This window comes from Malus sylvestris, chromosome 11 (assembly GCF_916048215.2).
Source record: "Malus sylvestris chromosome 11, drMalSylv7.2, whole genome shotgun sequence".
In the NCBI taxonomy this organism is placed as follows: domain Eukaryota; kingdom Viridiplantae; phylum Streptophyta; class Magnoliopsida; order Rosales; family Rosaceae; genus Malus; species Malus sylvestris.
In genome coordinates, this window is record NC_062270.1 from 25,950,528 (window position 1) to 25,971,315 (window position 20,788).

At 37.9% G+C, this 20,788-nt stretch overlaps 2 protein-coding genes across 2 annotated transcripts; one reads left to right on the plus strand and one right to left on the minus strand.

Moving 5' to 3' along the window:
* The first annotated feature begins 6,505 nt into the window (after nt 1–6,505).
* LOC126589506 (uncharacterized) lies at nt 6,506–12,363 on the plus strand. Its single transcript, XM_050254813.1, has 5 exons — nt 6,506–6,673; nt 8,457–8,771; nt 9,403–9,604; nt 11,312–11,540; nt 11,848–12,363. Exons 1-5 carry the CDS (start codon nt 6,575–6,577, stop codon nt 12,128–12,130), a joined length of 1,128 nt encoding a protein of 375 aa, XP_050110770.1. The 5' UTR covers nt 6,506–6,574; the 3' UTR covers nt 12,131–12,363.
* A 322-nt stretch (nt 12,364–12,685) lies between these two features.
* LOC126589507 (nuclear transcription factor Y subunit A-1-like) lies at nt 12,686–20,419 on the minus strand. Its single transcript, XM_050254814.1, has 6 exons — nt 20,256–20,419; nt 18,637–18,938; nt 18,427–18,542; nt 18,213–18,284; nt 14,242–14,406; nt 12,686–13,473 (listed from the first exon to the last, which is right to left on the minus strand). Exons 2-6 carry the CDS (start codon nt 18,899–18,901, stop codon nt 13,045–13,047), a joined length of 1,047 nt encoding a protein of 348 aa, XP_050110771.1. The 5' UTR covers nt 18,902–18,938; nt 20,256–20,419; the 3' UTR covers nt 12,686–13,044.
* Between the last annotated feature and the right edge of the window lie 369 nt (nt 20,420–20,788).

Sequence of the window (20,788 nt, forward strand, 5' to 3'; positions counted from 1 at the left end):
TACTGGTCCTCTCACCGTTGGGGATTCGGTGATGAAAAATGACATGACCGCTGCGGTGGTGGCCCGGAACCTTGTCACCCCCAGAGATAACAGACTGCTCGCTAGACGGTCTGATGAATTGGCGGTTAAGGAGTCTCTGGCTCTTAGCGTGCAGTGTGCGGGTTTTGTGTCCAACATGGCCCAACGCCTATTTGCTCGAACCCGTCACGTTGAATCGTTGGTGGCTGAAATACAAAGTCTCAAAGAGGAGATTAGAGGACTCAAGCATGAAAATAAACAATTGCACAAGCTTGCACACAATTATGCCACAAACATGAAGAGGAAAATTGACCAGCTGCAGGAAAATGATGGTCAGATTTTACTTGATCACCGGAGGTTTGTGGGTTTGTTCCAACCGCATCTGCCTTCGTCTTCTGGGGCGGCACCGCGTAGTGAAGCTCCAACTGATCAACCTCCGATACCTCCTCCTTCCGTGGCCCCATCAACTGCTGAAGCACCGCCTGACCAATGAATGCTATTAGTTTACACATCATTGTAAAATATTTTTACTTTTATGTTTATATATATATATATATATATATTTTTTTTTTTTTAGGTGTGTTTTTTTTTTTTTTTTTTTTTTTAAATCAATGTAAAATATGTAAATCAATGTAAAAAGACTTTGTTTAACCTTCCCCCACACTTAAACTAAATAACACAAACTCACAGAAATCAACCAAATAACACAACTAACTAAACAAAACAAAATGAAAGCAGTAAAGATAAGGGTGTAAGAATGCAAATCTGATTTGGTTAGCGATTCCAAAGTCTCCCTTCGTTGAATGCTTGGGTTGCCTCCCAAGAAGCGCTTGATTTAACGTCTTTAGCCGGACGAATCTTTCCTTTAAACTCCCCTCGGCTCCAAAGCATGGAATTTATCTTTTAATGGGAGGTGATACTTGAAATGATTCGGCAATGGTTTAAATTCAAGAGTGGGTGCCTGAATCATCAAAATCAGAAACATGTTAGTATAAATTAAAATTGAAATTGGAGAAGATGGCTTACTTTCTTTTTCCGACACAAACTCAATGACAAACACCACATCTTTGAACATTTCCGGGACTTTGAACTGGGCCAGGTTTACTATGATGGTTGTGGCTTGTCCCGTGTCATCAAACTCAACTGCTTTGGGCTTGATTGTCTCATGCACAACCTCTTGGATGTATTCTTGATATGCTTCAACCACTTCATTCTCTTGAATCCCTTTTCTTGGTGTGCAAGGTTCTTTGAACGTTTCAATACCATCGGGAACTTGTTTTGGTGCACCAAGAATTGGGATATCACTTTGCACCTTTGGAAGAGCTTCCACAATGTCTTTTTCACTCTCTTTGATATTTGGAATCAAAAACCTGCAAGGACAAAGGACATTCGGTGGAATAATGTTAGAATGAAGTGAATTTAGAACTTCCTCACCTGAGTTGGATGACATAGGGATTTGAGGAGCTTGCAGCAAGAATTCTTCTAAACTGCCCAGGTCGTCCTCCTCCTCTTCTGCTTGCAGCAGCAATTTATCCATGTTCGGGCTGTGTTTGGATGGTTCTGGGACAGCTTCATCCTTCATGTCACCTTCCAAAGTGATGGCTTCATCGATTTCAACTTCTGCCAATGTTTGAGTTGGAAAGTTCACTTTGATCTTGAATCTGTGCCATGAATTCCACAATCTGCCCAACTTGCATATCCAATTCGTCCACTCTTTTGACTCGGTCTTGCATCTCCTGGTTTTGATTTTCTACTCCCTGATTCAAAGAGGTGAGTAACTTATTAAGTGTATCATTATTCAAGGACGTACCTGAATTGAATTGGGCTGATTGTTGTGATGGCTCTGACGGTTCATATGGCCACTGATAGAACCCTTCCGATGGCGGCAATTGTTCTTCTTTTTGTGAACCCTGCGTCAAAGAAATTAGTCCTTCAAGAATTTCATTATAATTCACGGGCATACTTTGATTTGATTGGAATTGTTGTGGGGGATGCTGTGGTGGCTGCATAGGTCTTGAATAGAACTCGTCTTGCTGCCAATATCCACCTTGTTGAAATTGTTGAGGTTCATCCCACATATAATCTGAATTACCTCTCCAATCTGAATTGCAAGCGTTGGAAAACATGTTGCCCCTTGATTGGTTATGGCCTTGATATCCCCAAACATCTTCATTTGCAGAAAATTGAGGACTTTGATATCCTTGCCCATATGGCACATCAAGTGTAGGGACACTTGGCATTGTGGTCCGTTCGGCATTATGAGTCAATTGAGCAGTGAGCTGTGCCAATTGAGCTTGAATGGTCGCAAGTGCCATGTCTTGCTCCATTTGTACCTAAAATCAAAGAAAGAAAAATAAATCAAATATCAAAAGTAAAATACACAAACACCAATATAAACATAAACAAAAACAAAAATAAAGGGATTAGCAAAGTTGCTAATCCCCGGCAACGGCGCCAAAATTTGATGCGAAATATATAAGCACACAAAATTTAACCCTCTTTTTGACAATTGTAGTATAGATGTAAGTAAGGTATCGTTCTAGGCCGGGGATTAGGAGGGATTGCTAATCTATTCTAAATTAATTTAAAAATATTAAACAAGACTCAAGGACACAAAACTAGGCTAAAAACTCTAATAACTCGAAACACACTTAGAATGACTCAAAATAATGAAAACAATCAAATTAGACACTAGGAATTGAAATGGACGGAAATTGAATTAAAAGACTAACAACAATGAAAACTAACTAAATAATATAATTTAATAATGGGGGGGTTTGGTTTTGACGAGAAGTAAATTAAACTTAAATAAATTACAGAATTGACAAAAGCATGAAATTAAGGTGAAAGGATAGGTGACGGACTAGCTAGAGGGTTCTTCTCCACACATGACACATATGCAACCTAAATTGATTTTCAGTTGTTCTTTCAATAAATTGTAAATCTCAACGCCCCAAATTAACCGTGAATTGCACTAATTAACCCTCAGTTTTTCCACAAGTTATTGGGTTGGATGATTGCATACGACAACCCAAAACATTCCCTACAAGTTCCCTACATGAATTGCATAATAGAGATACAAGCAAGAATCATTAAGTTCTATGAAAAACATAAGCATTGACGAGGCACTCGTTACTATGATTTGCATGAAACTTATGCCAAGAATTTACTTAACGTGATTGTGACTAGCAACCTTCACTACTTGTGAATATAAGTTCATAACGATTAGGTGAAACTCCCTTATATTCTAGCGTCAAATTCATGCATGTAAATTAAGTATGCATTCTTAATCGACATACAAAAATAAGCTATCAATCAAGCAGTTAAGCAAATTAAATCACAACTCAGAAATCACAACTGAAGGTAATCAATTCATATTACAAATATATTCATGGCTTTGAATTAACCTCTAGCCAAAATAAATTTAGTTACACATTATTAAAACAGAAATAAAATATAAGTTTGGAAAGATTTAACCGAGAGAGAAGGCAGCTTGCTGCTTCTGTCTGTCCGTGCCTTTTCTCCGTTCTTTCTATTTTCTTCTCACGTCTGACTGCTCTCTGCCCTCACTGCTCTCTGCCTTCACTGTCAGTTTCTTCCCTGCCCTCTTTATTTTCTGCCTTCCCCTTTTATTTGCAGTCCTCTCCTCGTGTCTATCTGTCCCTGCTTATTATTTTTTTCCGCACTACCTCAGTGCTCTCTCTCCACTCTGTTTTATATTCTTTCTTTTATTTCTTTTGCCGTTCCTCCACTAGTCCATGTCTTCTCACTGTTTTATTTTCTTATTCTTCTCCATCACTCCATGTCTGCCATGCCATGGATTTCTTTTATTCTTTTTCTTACTGCCATCTTATTTCTTGCCGTGTCCCTCTCCCACTTATTCTGCGCCTCACTCTTTGTATTTTTTTTTCTTTTTCTTTTGTTTCTTTTATTCCTCCATCATTCCATTATTTCTGTGAAAACAATGCTAACACAAAATTAACTGTACATTAACACAAGGTAAGGTAAGTTGCTACAATTTTAACATAAAAACATCACAAAAACTTTAGAAATGGATGGTATAAATGCATGAAATATATGAGTGATCAGTAAGAATGTGTTCTACTCACTCTAGCTTCATTTTGAGACGAATTTCATGAATTTTGGTTGAGAAATGAAGAAGATATTGAAGTTCTAAGATTTTTCCAGTTTCCAACTATCGCAGCGGCACCGGCGCCGGACTCCTGCGAACCAAGGAAGAAGGAAGAGAATATTCCTTAAAAGTTGACGAAATATTCAAACGCCATCAGGTAATTATAACGGTATATGCTGTTTTTAACGAAATATTCCCTAACGCCGTTAGGGAATCCATTTGGTGTGCCAAGCACGTGCTTGCTCTTGAGCTGCGTGTCTGACCGTGCCTTGGCCAGCGAGTGAGGGTGCGTGGGTGCTCGGAAATTTTTTCTAAAAATATGAGGATGTTCCTGAGGTTGAGTAGGTCATGGTAGTATATTCAAATACCCCATTTGAGCAATGTATGAGAAGTTATTTCCTAGTTTTGTGTATGTGCTTTAAATAACGTTTATTTAGTTATTTCGCATATAGGTGAGACCTATCCGGAGGACAAGCGCCATCAATTGAGGCTCGAGGGCTACGACCTTTCGACATACCAGTGAGTGGGCTTTTGGTTTTCCGTATATACCTATATACTTGAGATTTTTCCTAGAAATTGAAATTGAATGATTGTACATTTTGGAATGCCATGCAAAGTATCTGCCTATTTTTATTTATGTATTAGTAGTTGCGTATATTTATGATTGGTGCTACGGACGCACAAGTAAGTGTCAGGTAAGTGCATAAATTAAAGATATGAGATTGCTTTAGTTATGCGAGTTATGATGTGATGCATTGAGAGCTCATAAACCTACACCCCAGTGTTAGTGCTCCCACCCAGAGTTAGGGCACAGTCATTCACGTGATGTTCACCTCCCGCACCATGCTCACCTTGGATCCAAGTTAGGTGCACAGGCTTGTCGTACAGACCACTTTAGGTAGTTCCGACTTATAGGTGACCCACGATCATTCGCACAACCTTCACGTGATCGTAGCACTAGAGCATATTTATTATACACCTAGTCTTGTTGTACAGACCACTTTAGGTGGTTCCGACTCGTGTGTAGGATTTGATATGATTGAGATTGGTTATGAGCCATAGACTCAGCCGTGCAGGTCACGTAGGTGGATTCGGCTGATATGATATCTGGCATTGATACATTTTAACTGGATTACTTATAGCATTTCATTGAGATGCTTTGGCGTGGTATAATTCTATGGATTTTCATCTTGAGCATGATTTCTGTTATAGCATATATTATTTAATTATACAGGTTTTACAGTAAAGGGTTAATGCTTTTGATAAATGAAATGATTTTGAAAAGCTTTGTTTTTGACCACTCACACTTTTTGTTTTGCGTCCCTCCAGGTTTTAGGTAGAAGTGCTTTGGTAGCTCACGGGGATTTTGACGGTGGTTTTGACAAAAACATCACAAATGTAGGATCACCTTTGGGTGTTGCATAATTAGTACCTGTCTAGTCGGACTGCAATTAGGCTATTTATGCTCCGATTGTGTATTTCACACTTAATCTCGCACTAACACCTTATCTTGGCTAGTACTTTTAGTAATTTGGTTTTTTATTCTCTCGTATTTCTCCATATCATTATTGCTTTCGTATTGTGCATATAGTTACGTCACTCTCACGTGACGGCCAGCATGCATCGATTTTGGTCGGGATGTGTCATCCAACCTGAACCCAATTCAACCCGAACCTAATTAAACTCGATTAAAACCCAACCTGAACCCGAGCCTGAATTGCAAAAGTTGGGTTAGGGTTGGGTTGACCTTCCAACCCGCCCAACCTGCTCGAGTTGCACCCCTAGTACAAACCAAACTGAAAGGAAAATTGGTACAATTAAAAAAAAGGGTTGCAAATTAAAATGGATACAAACTAAATATATATATATATATATATATATATGATACAATATATATATCAAATATAACGTTTCTAACACTAAACGAATATATTTAGAAATAAAATTTAATTATCTTGTCATGTAAAATATTTTATTATTGAAATAACTATTAACATTTATTAAAACTAAGGGACCTTGATAAAAAAAAATTGAAATGAAATAAGGTTTCAGCAGGTTTATGCGGCATTTCTTAATTTTCAAATTCTTAAGTATTAATCGGGTTGATGACCAACCGTCTAGCTCCTAGTTAGGGCCTAGACGGTGATAGGCGGAGATTTTTAGAATAGTAAAAAGAATAAAAGAAAGCACATAAATGTCAAAAAATTGTAAAAAAGAATAAAAGAATAAAAAAAAAAAAAAACGCACAAGACAAGAAGAGAAAAATAAAGAAAGAAAATGTAACATTTTCTTTCTTTTATTTGGCCATAAATTAAATATTTCTCTGTGAAGTCATTTTCTTTTTATTTTTATTTTTTATTTTTCCTCAATACATTTCAAAACAAAGGAGACAGAGAATCAGAAATACAGAAAGGTATTGGAGAAATGAAGAAAGCAGGAGGGGCAGAGAAGAAAAGGGTGCGAAGGTCATCGGGCGCTATTCAAAACGGCGGCAGAGATTCCAGCTCCGATACTCCTCCCAGGGTTTGTTCTTGCTCTGATCCCTTATCTAGGGCTTCTCATATATGAAATTGGGCATTTCAATTTTGATTTTTGTGTATTTCTGGGAAATGAAAAATTGAAATTGCCAATTTGATTTGTAATATCCGCAGTTATGTAGTGTGAAAAGCACTGCTGTTTTTTATTAATTTATAATTAATTTTTATTAATTTTTATTGCTCTGTTGGGTTGCTGAAATGGGTAGGAGAGGGAAGGAACTAGTTGAAAGTTTCAATACAATGTGTTTAGTTACTTAGAAAATGAGGAATTATAAATAAGGATTATAAGGGCATAATTTGGGATAATGAATGATTTATCCATTTGAAGAAAATCGTCACTGGTGCGGGTTTTGCTTTAATAATATTGAATTTCCTTCAGGGTTGCAAGGATATGCCATGGAAAGTAGGATCATTTTGTTTTTTATGGTAGAGCTTTCGAAATGAGAGCAATTCAGTATTTCTGCTTTTTCTTTTTGGGCATCTTTAGTGTGGTGGAGTAGCGGTGTTTTTGTTACTAGCAAACCTTGTTTAGCCTAAAAAATAGACAGAAAATCTTTGGACCAAAAGTAAGCAGAATGCGGTAAAGCAAATGAGGCCGCTGCAAATGGATCAGAAGATGTTCAATGATCACATCATTTTTCTGGCATGATCAATTCAGAATTGTTTTACCTATGTTGTGTGTGCAATGGAATGAAATTGCAGATGGGGTACTAATTCCAGGACTGCTGTAAAGGAGAGATGAAGAAAAACAAAATCTTGAGAGTAAAACAATTTGAAATAGTTTTTGGTTTTTAGTTTTCTTTTTGTGTACCCTTCCTTGTACATTTCTTCTACATCTCGCCCACCATCCTTCCTCCACTCCTCTTCATCTCTCACCATATACTTTCCCCATATTTTAAGCATGAAAAAGCAAAAAATGAGAACCAAAACATAATGGTTATCAAACAGGCCCTAAGCAATTCACAGTGAACCTCCATTTGCAATTAATATCTCTTGATTCTATCCTTGTTTTTCTATCCAAACTGAAATTTTGATATGTGAACTTTGAGTTCTATCATTGAATTGCATTGTAAGTGGAGGATAACAAATTTTTTTTTACATTAGGATTCCTTATATTATTTTTTTCCAGATGCTGTAAATACTGGACTGTGATCAAATCGAATTTCTTCAATGATAACTTTTTGTTTCTATTATGTTCTGTTATGTTCCTTTGGCCGAACATGCAAAATATTGTACATAGATTCGCAGATAACAAAAGTTTAGACAATATATTGATTTTTACTCTTTAAGGAAAAAAAATTATAGTAACACATGATGCATAATGTGTCATTGATGCTGTTATGCATAACGTAAGTTTTCTTGCATGAATCTAGTCTTCTGGATAGCACACAAAATTCAGTTTATGAGGTGATAGAGCCTCATATCAATTCCAAAAGAAATGGTGTTGCTCAGATAGTGAGATTTTGGAATATTCTGCATTGTAGAATTAAATGGTGTTGCTTATATATATACTAAAAATGCATTTTAATTTGTTAGTATGCATGAGTGCTTATAATGCCTCCTTTCCAACACTTACTATCTCAACCTTAGATAGTTATTAATTAGTGGTGGAAAAGTTATTGTTTTCTTTTGGATATAGATTCTCGGCTTGATGCTTATCTTTGCCCAATTATGTTTTGGATTTCAAGGCAAGATAGTATTGGCCAACTGGTTTCCATAGCCTACTGATATTTGCCTTGTTTGCTGATTACCACATGATTTTCTTTCAGAAACAAGCTACCCAGAAAGATGTGTTCCAGTTGTTTGCTGAGAAGGTGAGAGACAATAAGGATTTGGTGTCTAGGTGGGCTGTTCTACAGGAGACACGCGTGGAATATTTCAGGGGAAAGGATTTTGTATGCTTTTTGAGAAATCATCCTGAGGTCAAAGATATTCTAGAATCAGATAGAAATCTAGAAGCTGAAGATATTGCCGATGCTTTACTGGGAAAGAATCTTCTAGTACGCTGTGATCGTGTGGTGAAAACTCTTCGTCCTGGGAAGAGAAAGTTGTCTACATGGCCTGCACATTTGGAGATCTTTCCAGTAAGCTAACCTCTTAATTGTTTTTGAACAAGTAGCTTGCTGCCCTTGCAATTAACATGCTCTGCCTACGAGTTTTTCTTTTCATTTTAGTATAATACTTTAGATTAAGGAGTATATTCTTGGGGACCAGTTAAAGTGACTAAATCTGTCCTTTCTGTTTCAGAATCTCTTCATTGTGTATGTGCTCATACTCTTTATGTCTATGTGCTAAATCTGGCCTTTCGATCTCGGTCTCGGTTTTTTACTTTTTCAGTCAACTTGGTTTTTTTTTTTTTTTTTTTTTTCGGTTTTTTCTTCATCAGTTTGGTCTGGTTCCTCGGTTTTTATGCCCACCCATATTCATACTATGCTATTTATGCTTACTTTGTACTTGTGGACATTTGGTGACATTGTTGTACCCTTTTTTACTTTCTCCTTAGATTGCTATGTTTTGATTTTATATTTGTAAAAGTTTGAAACTATGGAGGAAATGGGTGAAATTACTTGATGGTACCATCCATAGTGTGTTGAACTTCCCCTTTTTAGCAGGTTTACTAATATTTCAATTCTGTCTTTCTGTGAGCTGTCTTCTGTTCATGTATTTTCTAAGCACCACGCATCACCTTTGGTAATTTTTTTACTTCATTTGCAGGACCAAGTATTTTCTGAGAACGACGCCTTCTTTGCATGGACTTTTGTTAAACGGAGGCCTCTCTGGCAGACACTTCTCTCATTTTTCTGGCCAGTGGTTACATTGGCAATTTGCTTGTTTCCTGTATATCCCCATCGGTGCAAGCTTCTAATACTCTACTCATGTCTCGGTGTCCTCCTACTTTTTCTTTCTCTACTAGTTAGTAAGTTCTCAACTTCTGGTCATTTGTTTTTAGCATTTCTTTACATTTGCTTAACTCTGATTGGTTTATGGTGATGTGGATACAAGAGTGGAAGATTAGGTTCATACCTTTTACCCCTATTTAAAATGTCACTATTTTATTACACTTATTGGTGTGCTGGACATATCAACAATTCTGCACATTAGTCATGTAGTGGACATCAATGTGCGTTGCAATTGATATTTGTTGGATATTGCTTCACTTATTTTCAGACGTCAGGCTTTATTAGAGTCAGTGACATGCTTGTACAACTATGCGTATATGTTTAATTCAATACCTATATTTAGTTAGGTTATATACTTTCTGGCTTAGTACTATTATATCAACGCCGTCCATTCCTTATTTTTGGGAGAAATGACTACGCATCATTTGAAGTGTGTGCCTTTCAACCAAGGTATATTTTAGGTAGTAGATTGTTCTAGGTCTGCAATATCAATGGGGCACGTGGAAAGCACTGTTGCTTTGATGACATGACCAGAGACAGAGCTAGTTATATAAGGGTGCGTTTGGTACGTGGGACGGGACGGGACGGAACGGGACGAGGCGTTCCGTCCCGCGTTTGGTGCGCCAAAAATGGGTGGAACGGGCTGTTCCACGGGACAGATTTTGGGTGTTTTTGCGTTCCACCTCCCCCCCTGGAACGGGTTTGTTCCACGTCTGTGGAACACAATGTTTTACCATTTTAAGACAAATATACCCCATGTCTTTTTCAAAAATTACACCTTCGTTCCGTCCCGTCCCGTCCCGTCCCGTCCTGTTCCGTCCCGTTCCTTCCCGTCCCGTCTGCGTACCAAACGCACCCTAAAGGCCCGCCTATTAGCCCAAGTCCCGCAGAGTGTGTTAAGATGAGATATTCACCCAAAAAAAAAAAAAACTAAATAGGACTTGCCACCTTTGCATTAAGCACTATGCTGCTTGTTGTCCTTATCAGCTCTTGTTAAGTGTTCCTTGCCTATTATGTGGATTGCATTATTGTACGAGTGACTATCTTCTATCTTTGACCATCATATGTGAAAGAAAGTCGATGCTATTTTCAACGACGGCAGAAACTTGTTGGTTGTCGACAAGTTGCAGAGTTACTAGTTTTTTTTTTTTTGTTAACTAGTTACTAGTTTGTTTGTAAAGCTTTTAGGATTCCTCGACACATTTTTGCCATTTGCACCGTTGCTAAATATTTGTGACTAATTTGCTTATGCCTTTTGCCTCTCTTAATGTCTTATTAATCGCTAAAGTCAGTCTCACTATACCTATCAAATGGAATTGGGATAGGGTGGGGATATATAGGATCGAGGTTTATACTAGGTTTATATGTAGTTTTCTGTAAAAATATACCTATGATCATAGCTATAAGGTTGCATCACAGCTGCCACCTTCACAGTTTTTATTATCAGGTTTTTCCATCATCTTGGCCTAAAGGTTGTTAAATATATGTTTGAATAGGGTATCATTTTTCAAGTATTCATAATATTTGCATCAAGAAACCTAAATTTGTACCTAGATTTGTTTATTTGACTACAAGCTTCAGCTTAGCTATGTCTGTGATCTGTTAATTTCTTGATTTTGCATTAAAGAGTGTTAATAATGCAAATGATCATTCCAGTAATGATTTGTTCCCTGTAATATCGAACATGAACATTTAATTTTGTTTTGTGATTTCTTAACTTCCAGTGAGAGGTACAATATTTGGAGTGCTATATATTGTTCTGGGAAAGCGAGTTTGGTTTTTCCCGAACATTCTCGCCGAGGAAGCTACTTTGAGAGAACTATTCCGTTTCTGGCCAAAGAAGGATGAAGAGGAGCGACCAAAGTGGACAACAAGGGTTTTCTATGCAGCAGTTGCAGTTCTGGTCATATTGCTGCTGAGGCACCATGCTCCTGATGAAGCTGCTAGAGCCAGGTGAGTTCTAAACCAACCAAATATACCGTAATGGCACTTGAGAGCATGAGTATGATCCTTGCTATGTACTGAGTTTCAAGTCGCATTGTTCTGTGGATGACGACGAATTGTGGCTAAACATGACAAAATTTTAAAACTTTCAGATCCACAATAATTTGAAGACCTGTTTCTTTTATATTTAATCTTTTGTTAGGGCCCGTTAATGTGCAATTATAGAGCATACCGATCTGCCTGCTAACGTACTAAATCGGTTTTCTGCTTCTTGGCGTTGCCAATCATACTAATGATTGACTCCATATTGTTGCAGGTACCAGAAACGTGTATCTAACATTATCGACGATGTTCTCGAGTGGTCTCCAAGATTGGCGCTTTCTGGGATGATGGAGAATATGCAAACTGTGGTTAACTCGACGGAGCCAAGTAATGCAACTGAGGAAGAGGTGACGCTGCCTGACGCCATGGATGCAGAAATTTTCACGGTGCAGTACGATGCAGAAGTTAGTGAAAATCTAGAGAACAACGACGAAAACGTAGACAGTAGAGAAGAAAACCTAGACAAGAGTGATGAACAGAAACATGATGACATATAACGTATGCGATACCGGAAAGAAGACATCGCCTTCTCTTTGGCCTTTACCTTTAAACTTGAGTGTAAAACAATGTATCAGACAGACAATAAAGCAGGTAGTTACATTTTTTTTTGTGGGATTTATAAGGGTGTTTTGTAAGGTTTGGTAGTTGGCTCCTACATGACTACTTGGATCGTAATTATCGGGTGATTAACTCGTGCAATACACAATTACTGCCCAGTATCAAAGAAAAATATAGGCTTTTCAGGTTGTCAGAATATTATTTATAACCCGACCGTTTTGTTTTTAGTTTTTATTTTTTTCCTTTTTTGTGCTACAAATAGACAGATGCATGGAGCAAAAGGAAGCGTAAACAAGTAATGGAAGAGGGAAAACTAAAAGGGACAAAGTGCTCGTTTGACAAATGCTTTTAAACGACTGAAAGCGCTTTTGGAAAAAATATTGAGTTTCTTCAAGAAGCACCTGGAGTGCTTTCTTCAAGAAGCACCTGAAGTGCTTTCTTCAAGTGTTTTTCCATGATCAACTTACGCTTTTACTAATGATTGGCTTCTAGCATGCAGAAAAAACGAAAACAATTGAAATTCCAAGCACAGTTCAAAATGAAGGTGACAAACATAATACACAAGATGGTTAAACACGAGTCCAACTTGGTTAAATTTCCGTCTCTCATATGTACCTCCAATTACAGAAAACTACTCTGTACATCAGGCAAAAATAGGAAAGGATGCAATCAAGAGTCGAAAGGGCTTCGCAGGAGCCAAATGACCCTTCATCATCACTCCTCCCCTACATCTATGCCTCACGCGCAAGAACACAGCCAAGAATGAATTGCCGCCTGGCAAACGCATTGCCAAAGGGATCCAGGGGGACTCGTACCTTTTCGGGTAGAGTCCACAGCATCTGCCTCCAGGGGTTCACTGAATGGCAAGACGCCTCTGTGAGGCCTGGTTCGAAGATATGTTGCCTCGTTGCTGGCCTTTCCAATCTCCTTCTTCCCCTCTCTTGCCCGAGCATGAAGGATACATTGAAGCCTGCAAACCACCATGGGGCTGGTAGCAGCCACTACCATTTGTATAATTATGAGCCGAATACGCATCGTGCACTTGGGAACCTCTTGCTTCCCGTTGACTATTGGGGGAATTCCATGTTTCAGCAGAATCCGAGGGAAAGGGTTCTGAGCCCGATGAACTGCCGGATTGTGATGAGTGCACTGGACCAGAGCCTCTGCCCTTTTCTTGTCTAGTGCTGTTTGAAGTATCACCATTAGTTTTCTTTGCAAAACGTCCTCCAGTACCTCTCGCCCTTCTCATAGCATGTTGATGCCGTGATTCATGAAGATATGGCTGTAGAAAATGAGAATTAACAATCCAATTACAAAAGTTAGCTAGGCTTGCTGGATATTCATATTTCAAAGAAACAAACGCAAACAATTTGAGTTGGAAATCATTAACTGAAATAAAGATTTCATCATACCGCCACAATTTATATACCACTAATCACCCCTGAAAAACAAGATCTACAACTGTTTATCGTCAGTCTCTTACAACCATCGGCATACAGTTAAAACATTTTAACCTCACACTAATCAAATTAGACAAGTCTACAGACTTTAACAGGACTGTTACCAAATATAGTTTATACAGTCGTTGAAAACTCCATAGTAACTACAGGTTCTTCACATGTCAAATCACAAATGTATATACTAAGCAAGCACATGCTTCCATTGGCAGAATGCAGGTGACAATGCATCCCTCTATGCATACTTCATGCGTATTGCATAGCCATGTCCTGGTGTATATATATATATATATATATATATATATATAATGGAGGCTTTAGTGATATACATAAAAGTGAGCACAACGCCATAATAACTCCAACTTTTTAAGCACTCAAGACAATTTTCAAAGCTCTTTTCACACAATCATAAAACTTCGAGTTGTGATATGTCAAAACTTAATATATATGATCACCAGAGAGAACGGACTCAATAAATATCTTACCAACAGTGAGGTACATGGTTCAAACAGGCACATGAAACAAACATATACCACATCTATATGAAATAAAACATATTGATTATAATACAAATGCTTGCGTGCACTTTCTACCTTCCTGACTTTTATTAGCTTCCTTTCTAGTTCTGCTTTTGCACGTGCCTGTCTTCGCCTTAGAATCCCTTGGTATTGTTTTGCATTTACATACACAGGCTCCTGTGCCATCTCAAGAGGCAATGGCATTCTCGCATGTGGCATTCCAAGAAAAGGAGGATATCCCTGAGCATTTGAAACAACATTAACAGTCTCTCACATTTATATATCAAAACATTTACCACTGCACAACTTCCAAATGCACAAAAAATAAATTCATATCATACCAAAGAAACATAACTTGAATGGGTTAAATATTATAACTAATCTGTTTTTTAACCACCACCACCATGATGCAAGACAACACAAGGTGGCCTACTACCCAGGATTGTGGATAGCGGAAAATTAATCAAGTCAGGGAAAAAAGAAAAGATTTAAGACTCTTGTAAAATTAGATAAAATAGAGAGAGAATAACATGGACGAGATGGACAAGAGAAAATGTACGAACAGATATCAAGGCATCAAGCCTTTCAACAACACTATTGTGTATCCAAAACGAATTTGCTTTACAGATTGAATAACATGGACGAGATGGACAAGATAAAATGCATGAGAAGATATCCAGGCACCAAGCCTTTCAACAACACTATTGTGTATCCAAAACAGATTTGCTTTACAGAAGCTTTCTATAGTCTTCACATTGAACTCCCATAGACTTGTAGCATACCAAGTCTGATTACATGGCAGTAGGAGACTCTAAGAAAACTAAGACATCCACTACTTCTAGGATCCAAAATACACTTTCATCCATCCATGATCCATTTTGCTCGAATTTGCTTTATAGAATATAGCCTTCTTATATTGTCTTAACATAGAACTCCCAGACTAGTAGAAATACAAAGACTGACTCAATGGTAGGAGACTGATGTACGACAATAGTAAGGGATGGAGAAATAGAAGAGATCCAGACTCACTCCGGTCTTTGGCATCACACCAAAGGTGTATTGAAATCACTCCAATAACGAAATTAGAAAAATTCCGGCATCACACCAGAGGTGCTTTGGAATACTCCAAGATGGTTGTGCCACACACACAAGCAGAGAAATCCATAATTTATTTCTTCACTAATAATCTGATTTCAAAAGCTTACATTAATAGGCTAATTGGTACATGAATCTGGAAAGATCCGCATTAATATGCTTCGGAATTCTAAAGACTAATTTACGACACCGAATACATTAAAGAGAAATGTTAAGGAGTCTCTCTCAAAGTGGGACTCTCCATGGACGCTATGCCACCTCATAGTTTAACGTTAATTCCCGTGCCAACATTATAAAACCTTGTGCCATTTCTCATGAGGTGGCAGAGGGAGTCCCACTTTTGAGAGTCTCCTTAGCATTTACTACATTAAAAATGTAACATAGAGAGACTCAAGACAATTAACTTGCAGATTACATGCATATATTGCAGTTATTATATAAGAAACTAAAGTTTGGACTTGGCTCCTGCATCATTCTCCCTTGGTTGCAGAAAACTCGACCTCCAGTTTGACCTGTTAAGTTGGTCGCCAAGTTGCTATCCTTGCCAAATATACAGGATCTCCAACGATGTAAGGACATAGTTGATGTAGGACAATAGGAAGGGATAGAGAAATAGAAGAGATCAGGACTCACTCAGGCCTTTGGCATCACACGAAAGGGGTATTGGGATCAATCCAATAGAGAAATTGAGATACTAACAATCAATATTCCTAAAGTCCAATATAAATTGATTCTCAATAACAGTCAACACGAACTCTTAGATTTACATTTTGTTACTCATTTATTTTATAATTTCACTGATTCTAACATTACGATAGGTATTTCTGTTTCAAAAAAATGTTGAATTGTCAAGATAAGACTTGGGATTTACTCCCCATAGACTCGATATATAGATCATTTCACTATGTCCATTGCTCTTCCCCACCCAAAACTTATTGAAATTCGATAATTTGAGAACATTCAACTCCTAGCACACCCATTATCGGATGTTCCCAGGAGTGGATAATCGACAACTCCAACTATTTCACAGGATGCACATAGGCCACAACAAGAATACTTACAATTATATGATATAATACATCTTCAAACTTCTCATTTGCCATGGCAACAATACATACAGAGAAAGACATTAAGAAGAATACAATTATGAAAAATATGAAGGAAAAAAAGAACAAAACATGAAATCTGACAGTTGTAGTAAACCAGTCAGACCAGGAAAAAAATTAATAACATAGAGTTTATAAAAAAAATAAAAAATAAAAAAATAAAAAATAAAAAAATAAAAAAATAAAAAATAAAAAATAAAAAAATAAAAAATAAAAAAATAAAAAAAAATCCCGCGAGAAAGAAGCTGTCACTAAATGCTTATTTCTTGCTAGAGCTATAATAGAAATCATATTATCACATTCAAACCCTGTAAATTAGGGGTGGGCACGGGCCGGGCCGTGCCCAAATTTAAAGGGACTGGACCGGACCCGTTTTAAAATGAAACGGGGCAGGACGGGCCGAGTATAGTGTTTCTGATTATTGGAACCGGCCCTAACCCGAACTGTTTGAAACGGGTCGGTTCCAGTTCGGGTCCACGGGTCCATTTGCTTCATTTTTTTTTCAAAACCGGATTAATAATTTATTATCATCCATTGCTTCGTCAAACAAAAATCTGGAATCAAAGAACGAAAATCTGCATCAAATTTTCAAATTGCTAATTTAAATCTAATTCTGCAGCAAATTGAGAATTTTAAATCTAATTCAACAACCCTAATTCCTACCATAAAAACTTAATTCAAATTCTGCAGCAAATTTGGGAATCAAAGAACGAAAATCTGGAAAGTTTAAATCTAATTCCTTTTAACAATAACAATTTCTTTAAATGCCCAAGTTTGTTACCTAATTGAGAATTTTCTTGGTCTCAGATTCCTCTCTCTTGATAGAAAAGTTATAGAAGAAATCATCAATTCCAGAACGAATAGAAAGAATTAAGAACCCTAAACTCCTAAATAAGAAAGAATTAAGAAACCCTAAAATTCGAATTGCTATTGAAGCAGCTCCGAAATTGAACAAACTAAAACCCTTAAATTCCCAAATCGACTCAGTGATTGTGGAGAACAAAAAATGATAAACATAGGTGAAGGGACAACAAGAAACGAGTCGAAGGAGTCGAGTCGAGGCTTGAGGGTGGGAGAGACTAGGGAGAACGAGGAACTTAGTGCAGTCTAGGGAGTGGGAGTGGGGGAGGGACTGAAATTCTGAAAGTCTAAAACCATTAGAAACCAAAAACCTTATTATAAACGGGCCAGTCGGGGGCCCATGGTTCTCAAGTTATGGACCCGCACCGCCCCGTAAGTACCCTTGGCCCACCCCACCCCGCCCCGTTTTGTCTCTATTAATTTTGGACCCGCCCCGAACCGACAATACCCGCCCCTACCCGCAGGTCCAGGACCCGTTTGCCCACCCCTACTGTAAATCCATACATCATGAGAAGACCATACCAAAACTCAAATTTCAACTACTAACAACAGAAGGAAACAATTTCAAAGGAAAAATTATCCTTTCCTAATCTACCAAATCAGACCAAATAATTTCCTCATCCAAAATGTTGGCTGGGTAGGAATGTTGTTAACCTCAGTTCCAAGTCCTGACAACTATCCATTCCACTTTCACAACCATCAGATGTATGATATAACAAAAATATTCTTTTTAGTAAGTAACAATGACCGGAATTCAATCCTTCTACAACAACCAGCCGCACATCATTCGTTCCCAATTTCATGTTGTAAAGAAGACTAACGCATATATACATGTAGAAATACAAACTGCAGTAAGGTAAGTATAACATCTTCAGAAACTGAAGTTACTGAACAATTACATAGTTGCACAAAAAATAAAAACACACAAATCCAACATGACACTTAAGATGGTATTGCACAAAAGGATATTGCTGTTTAACATACCAAAGGCTGATGTCCATAAGCTGCCATCATTCCACCATAATAAGGATCCTGATAAGGATTTGAAGCACAAGCCTGCAAAACAAATGCATTAAAGCCAGGACTCATACATTCCAAAATCATGCAAGTACGAGTACCTGAACTTCAACATTACAGAATTCAATATTTGATGACTACCAGTAGAGCCGGAATCTTAAAAAAAGTAAAATGAACTTACAATCGAGTGACCCACAAGTTCAAGCTGTGGTGGTTGTGCAAGGCAATCATCGCGCACTGTAGGTACACCCGATCCAGCGTGCTTTACATTGCGGTGATCTTGCCCATAATTTCCAGCTGAAGTTGAAACAAGATATTAGAAACTGAACCCAACTAAGAGGGGGTGGGGGAGGTTTTATATCAAATTCCCAGACATAATAGGAAGTACTACCTGATCTTGGAGATGTAATATGTGAATCTTTGGTAGCATCATCATCATCTTCATTTGTCTCATCATTGGACAAAGATTGACCATCATTAGACTCTGACCCACCATTTGGGCATTCTAACAAAGATGAGTTGGATGCATTCCTCCCTGTCCCCGTTGGGGAGATGGGATTATGCCCAGCACTGCACCACCACGGTTCTGAATAAACACTGCTTGGTGGGATGGGATGAGCATGTGGTCGATTTTCAGCTTCGTTTTTTGGCTGCATGCCTCAAATTTCCTTAGATGGAGACCAGCTCTTAGTTCTACAGATAAGTAAGTAAAAAATGAAATCCAAGTGAGTGACTTAAAAAACAGAGTTCCTCTTAATGTATAAGAAAGAGAATCAAAACATGCAGCCACAAACAAAACCATCAGTGGTGATGAAAAAAAATGAGTACCACAGAATGGAGCACCTCTATCTTGAGAATTCAGTTAATATGTGATCTTCTAGGCCAACAAAAGTAGAATGTATCCCGAGTTTAAACTTATTTTCACTTCAAGTTGTCAAAAGCATAACCAACTTAATCCAAAAGTGGTGCACAAAGCTGAACTAAGCAAGAGACTTTTCCTCACCACTTTCCAATTACAGTCAAAGAAAAGATCAATTCCAACTTTCTACTCTCACTCCCTAAACATATAGCAATTAAAAGACAAAAAGAAAACATTGAAAGTTCTATGCTCTGCATTGGTTGTTTCCCAGAAATTAAGCACAACAGTTGCATTAAGCTCAACAATGTTATAACTTTAAATAACCTGATCTCCAAATGTTAATTCATGATTAACTTCCAAGTAATCACAATTTACAAGTTATAGAAATTCAATACTGAATCTAGGCCAACAAAAGTAGAATGTATCCCGAGTTTAAACTTATTTTCACTTCAAGTTGTCAAAAGCATAACCAACTTAATCCAAAAGTGGTGCACAAAGCTGAACTAAGCAAGAGACTTTTCCTCACCACTTTCCAATTACAGTCAAAGAAAAGATCAATTCCAACTTTCTACTCTCACTCCCTAAACATATAGCAATTAAAAGACAAAAAGAAAACATTGAAAGTTCTATGCTCTGCATTGGTTGTTTCCCAGAAATTAAGCACAACAGTTGCATTAAGCTCAACAATGTTATAACTTTAAATAACCTGATCTCCAAATGTTAATTCATGATTAACTTCCAAGTAATCACAATTTACAAGTTATAGAAATTCAATACTGAAAAATACACTCCAGATAGTGTATCAATGATGAACCCCAATTGGTTGAATTATTCTGTACATACAATTAACTAAGACTGCAAAATTACAAACCAAAAACCTCCTCTTTCCCCCTTTTTCTCAGCAACCAAACAGACCACAATTAAAACTCTCCGACCCCAGAAACAATTTTGAATTCCGCAAACCCTAAACACACCGATATCACAATTGCATGCAATAGAAACATGAACAGAGAGGATCAAATCAAAACCCCAATTCTCACAAACCCTAGAAATCAACCACACAAATTATATTCAAATTTAATCAATGAAAAGGTCAAAATTTGAATCCCACTTTTTAAATTAAGGAAGAAAACAAATCCTAGAGCACTTACTTGCCGAGAGAAAAGCCAATCCCAAACAAAACCCTAGATTTTGAGCCTCGGAATCTCACAATTTCCCTGCAATTCCATACAATCTCACTGTGTATATAACTGTAGTGAAAGAGCGCTCCTATTTTTATTTCCACTTACAGGGTGATGATTTCGTCACCCACCGAGGGACCCACCTTATAGCTCTAGAACTTTTGTTTACCAACACGTGGACTGTACCCAACCGGGAACTCCCTCGACCAGTTTTCGGTAGGCCGGACTCGTCTCTGGGAAGCGCGAGAGAAAGGAACCGGTTGGAGCCAGTTGTAGGTTATAAAGTGAAAGCAACCGGAGCGAGAGGGGGCCCACCAGGGTGAGGTTATCGCAGGAAATTTAGGAGCGAAAACATAAAAAATAGAGTAAAAGATAAGGAAATTACGAAAGGCCCACGCGACGAGCACTGGACGGGCAAGGTCCGGATACGCGTGGCGTCTTGGCGGGGACCACAGAGATGGTGCAACGCCAGCAGCGTTAGCCACGTGTCCCGTAAAATTGAC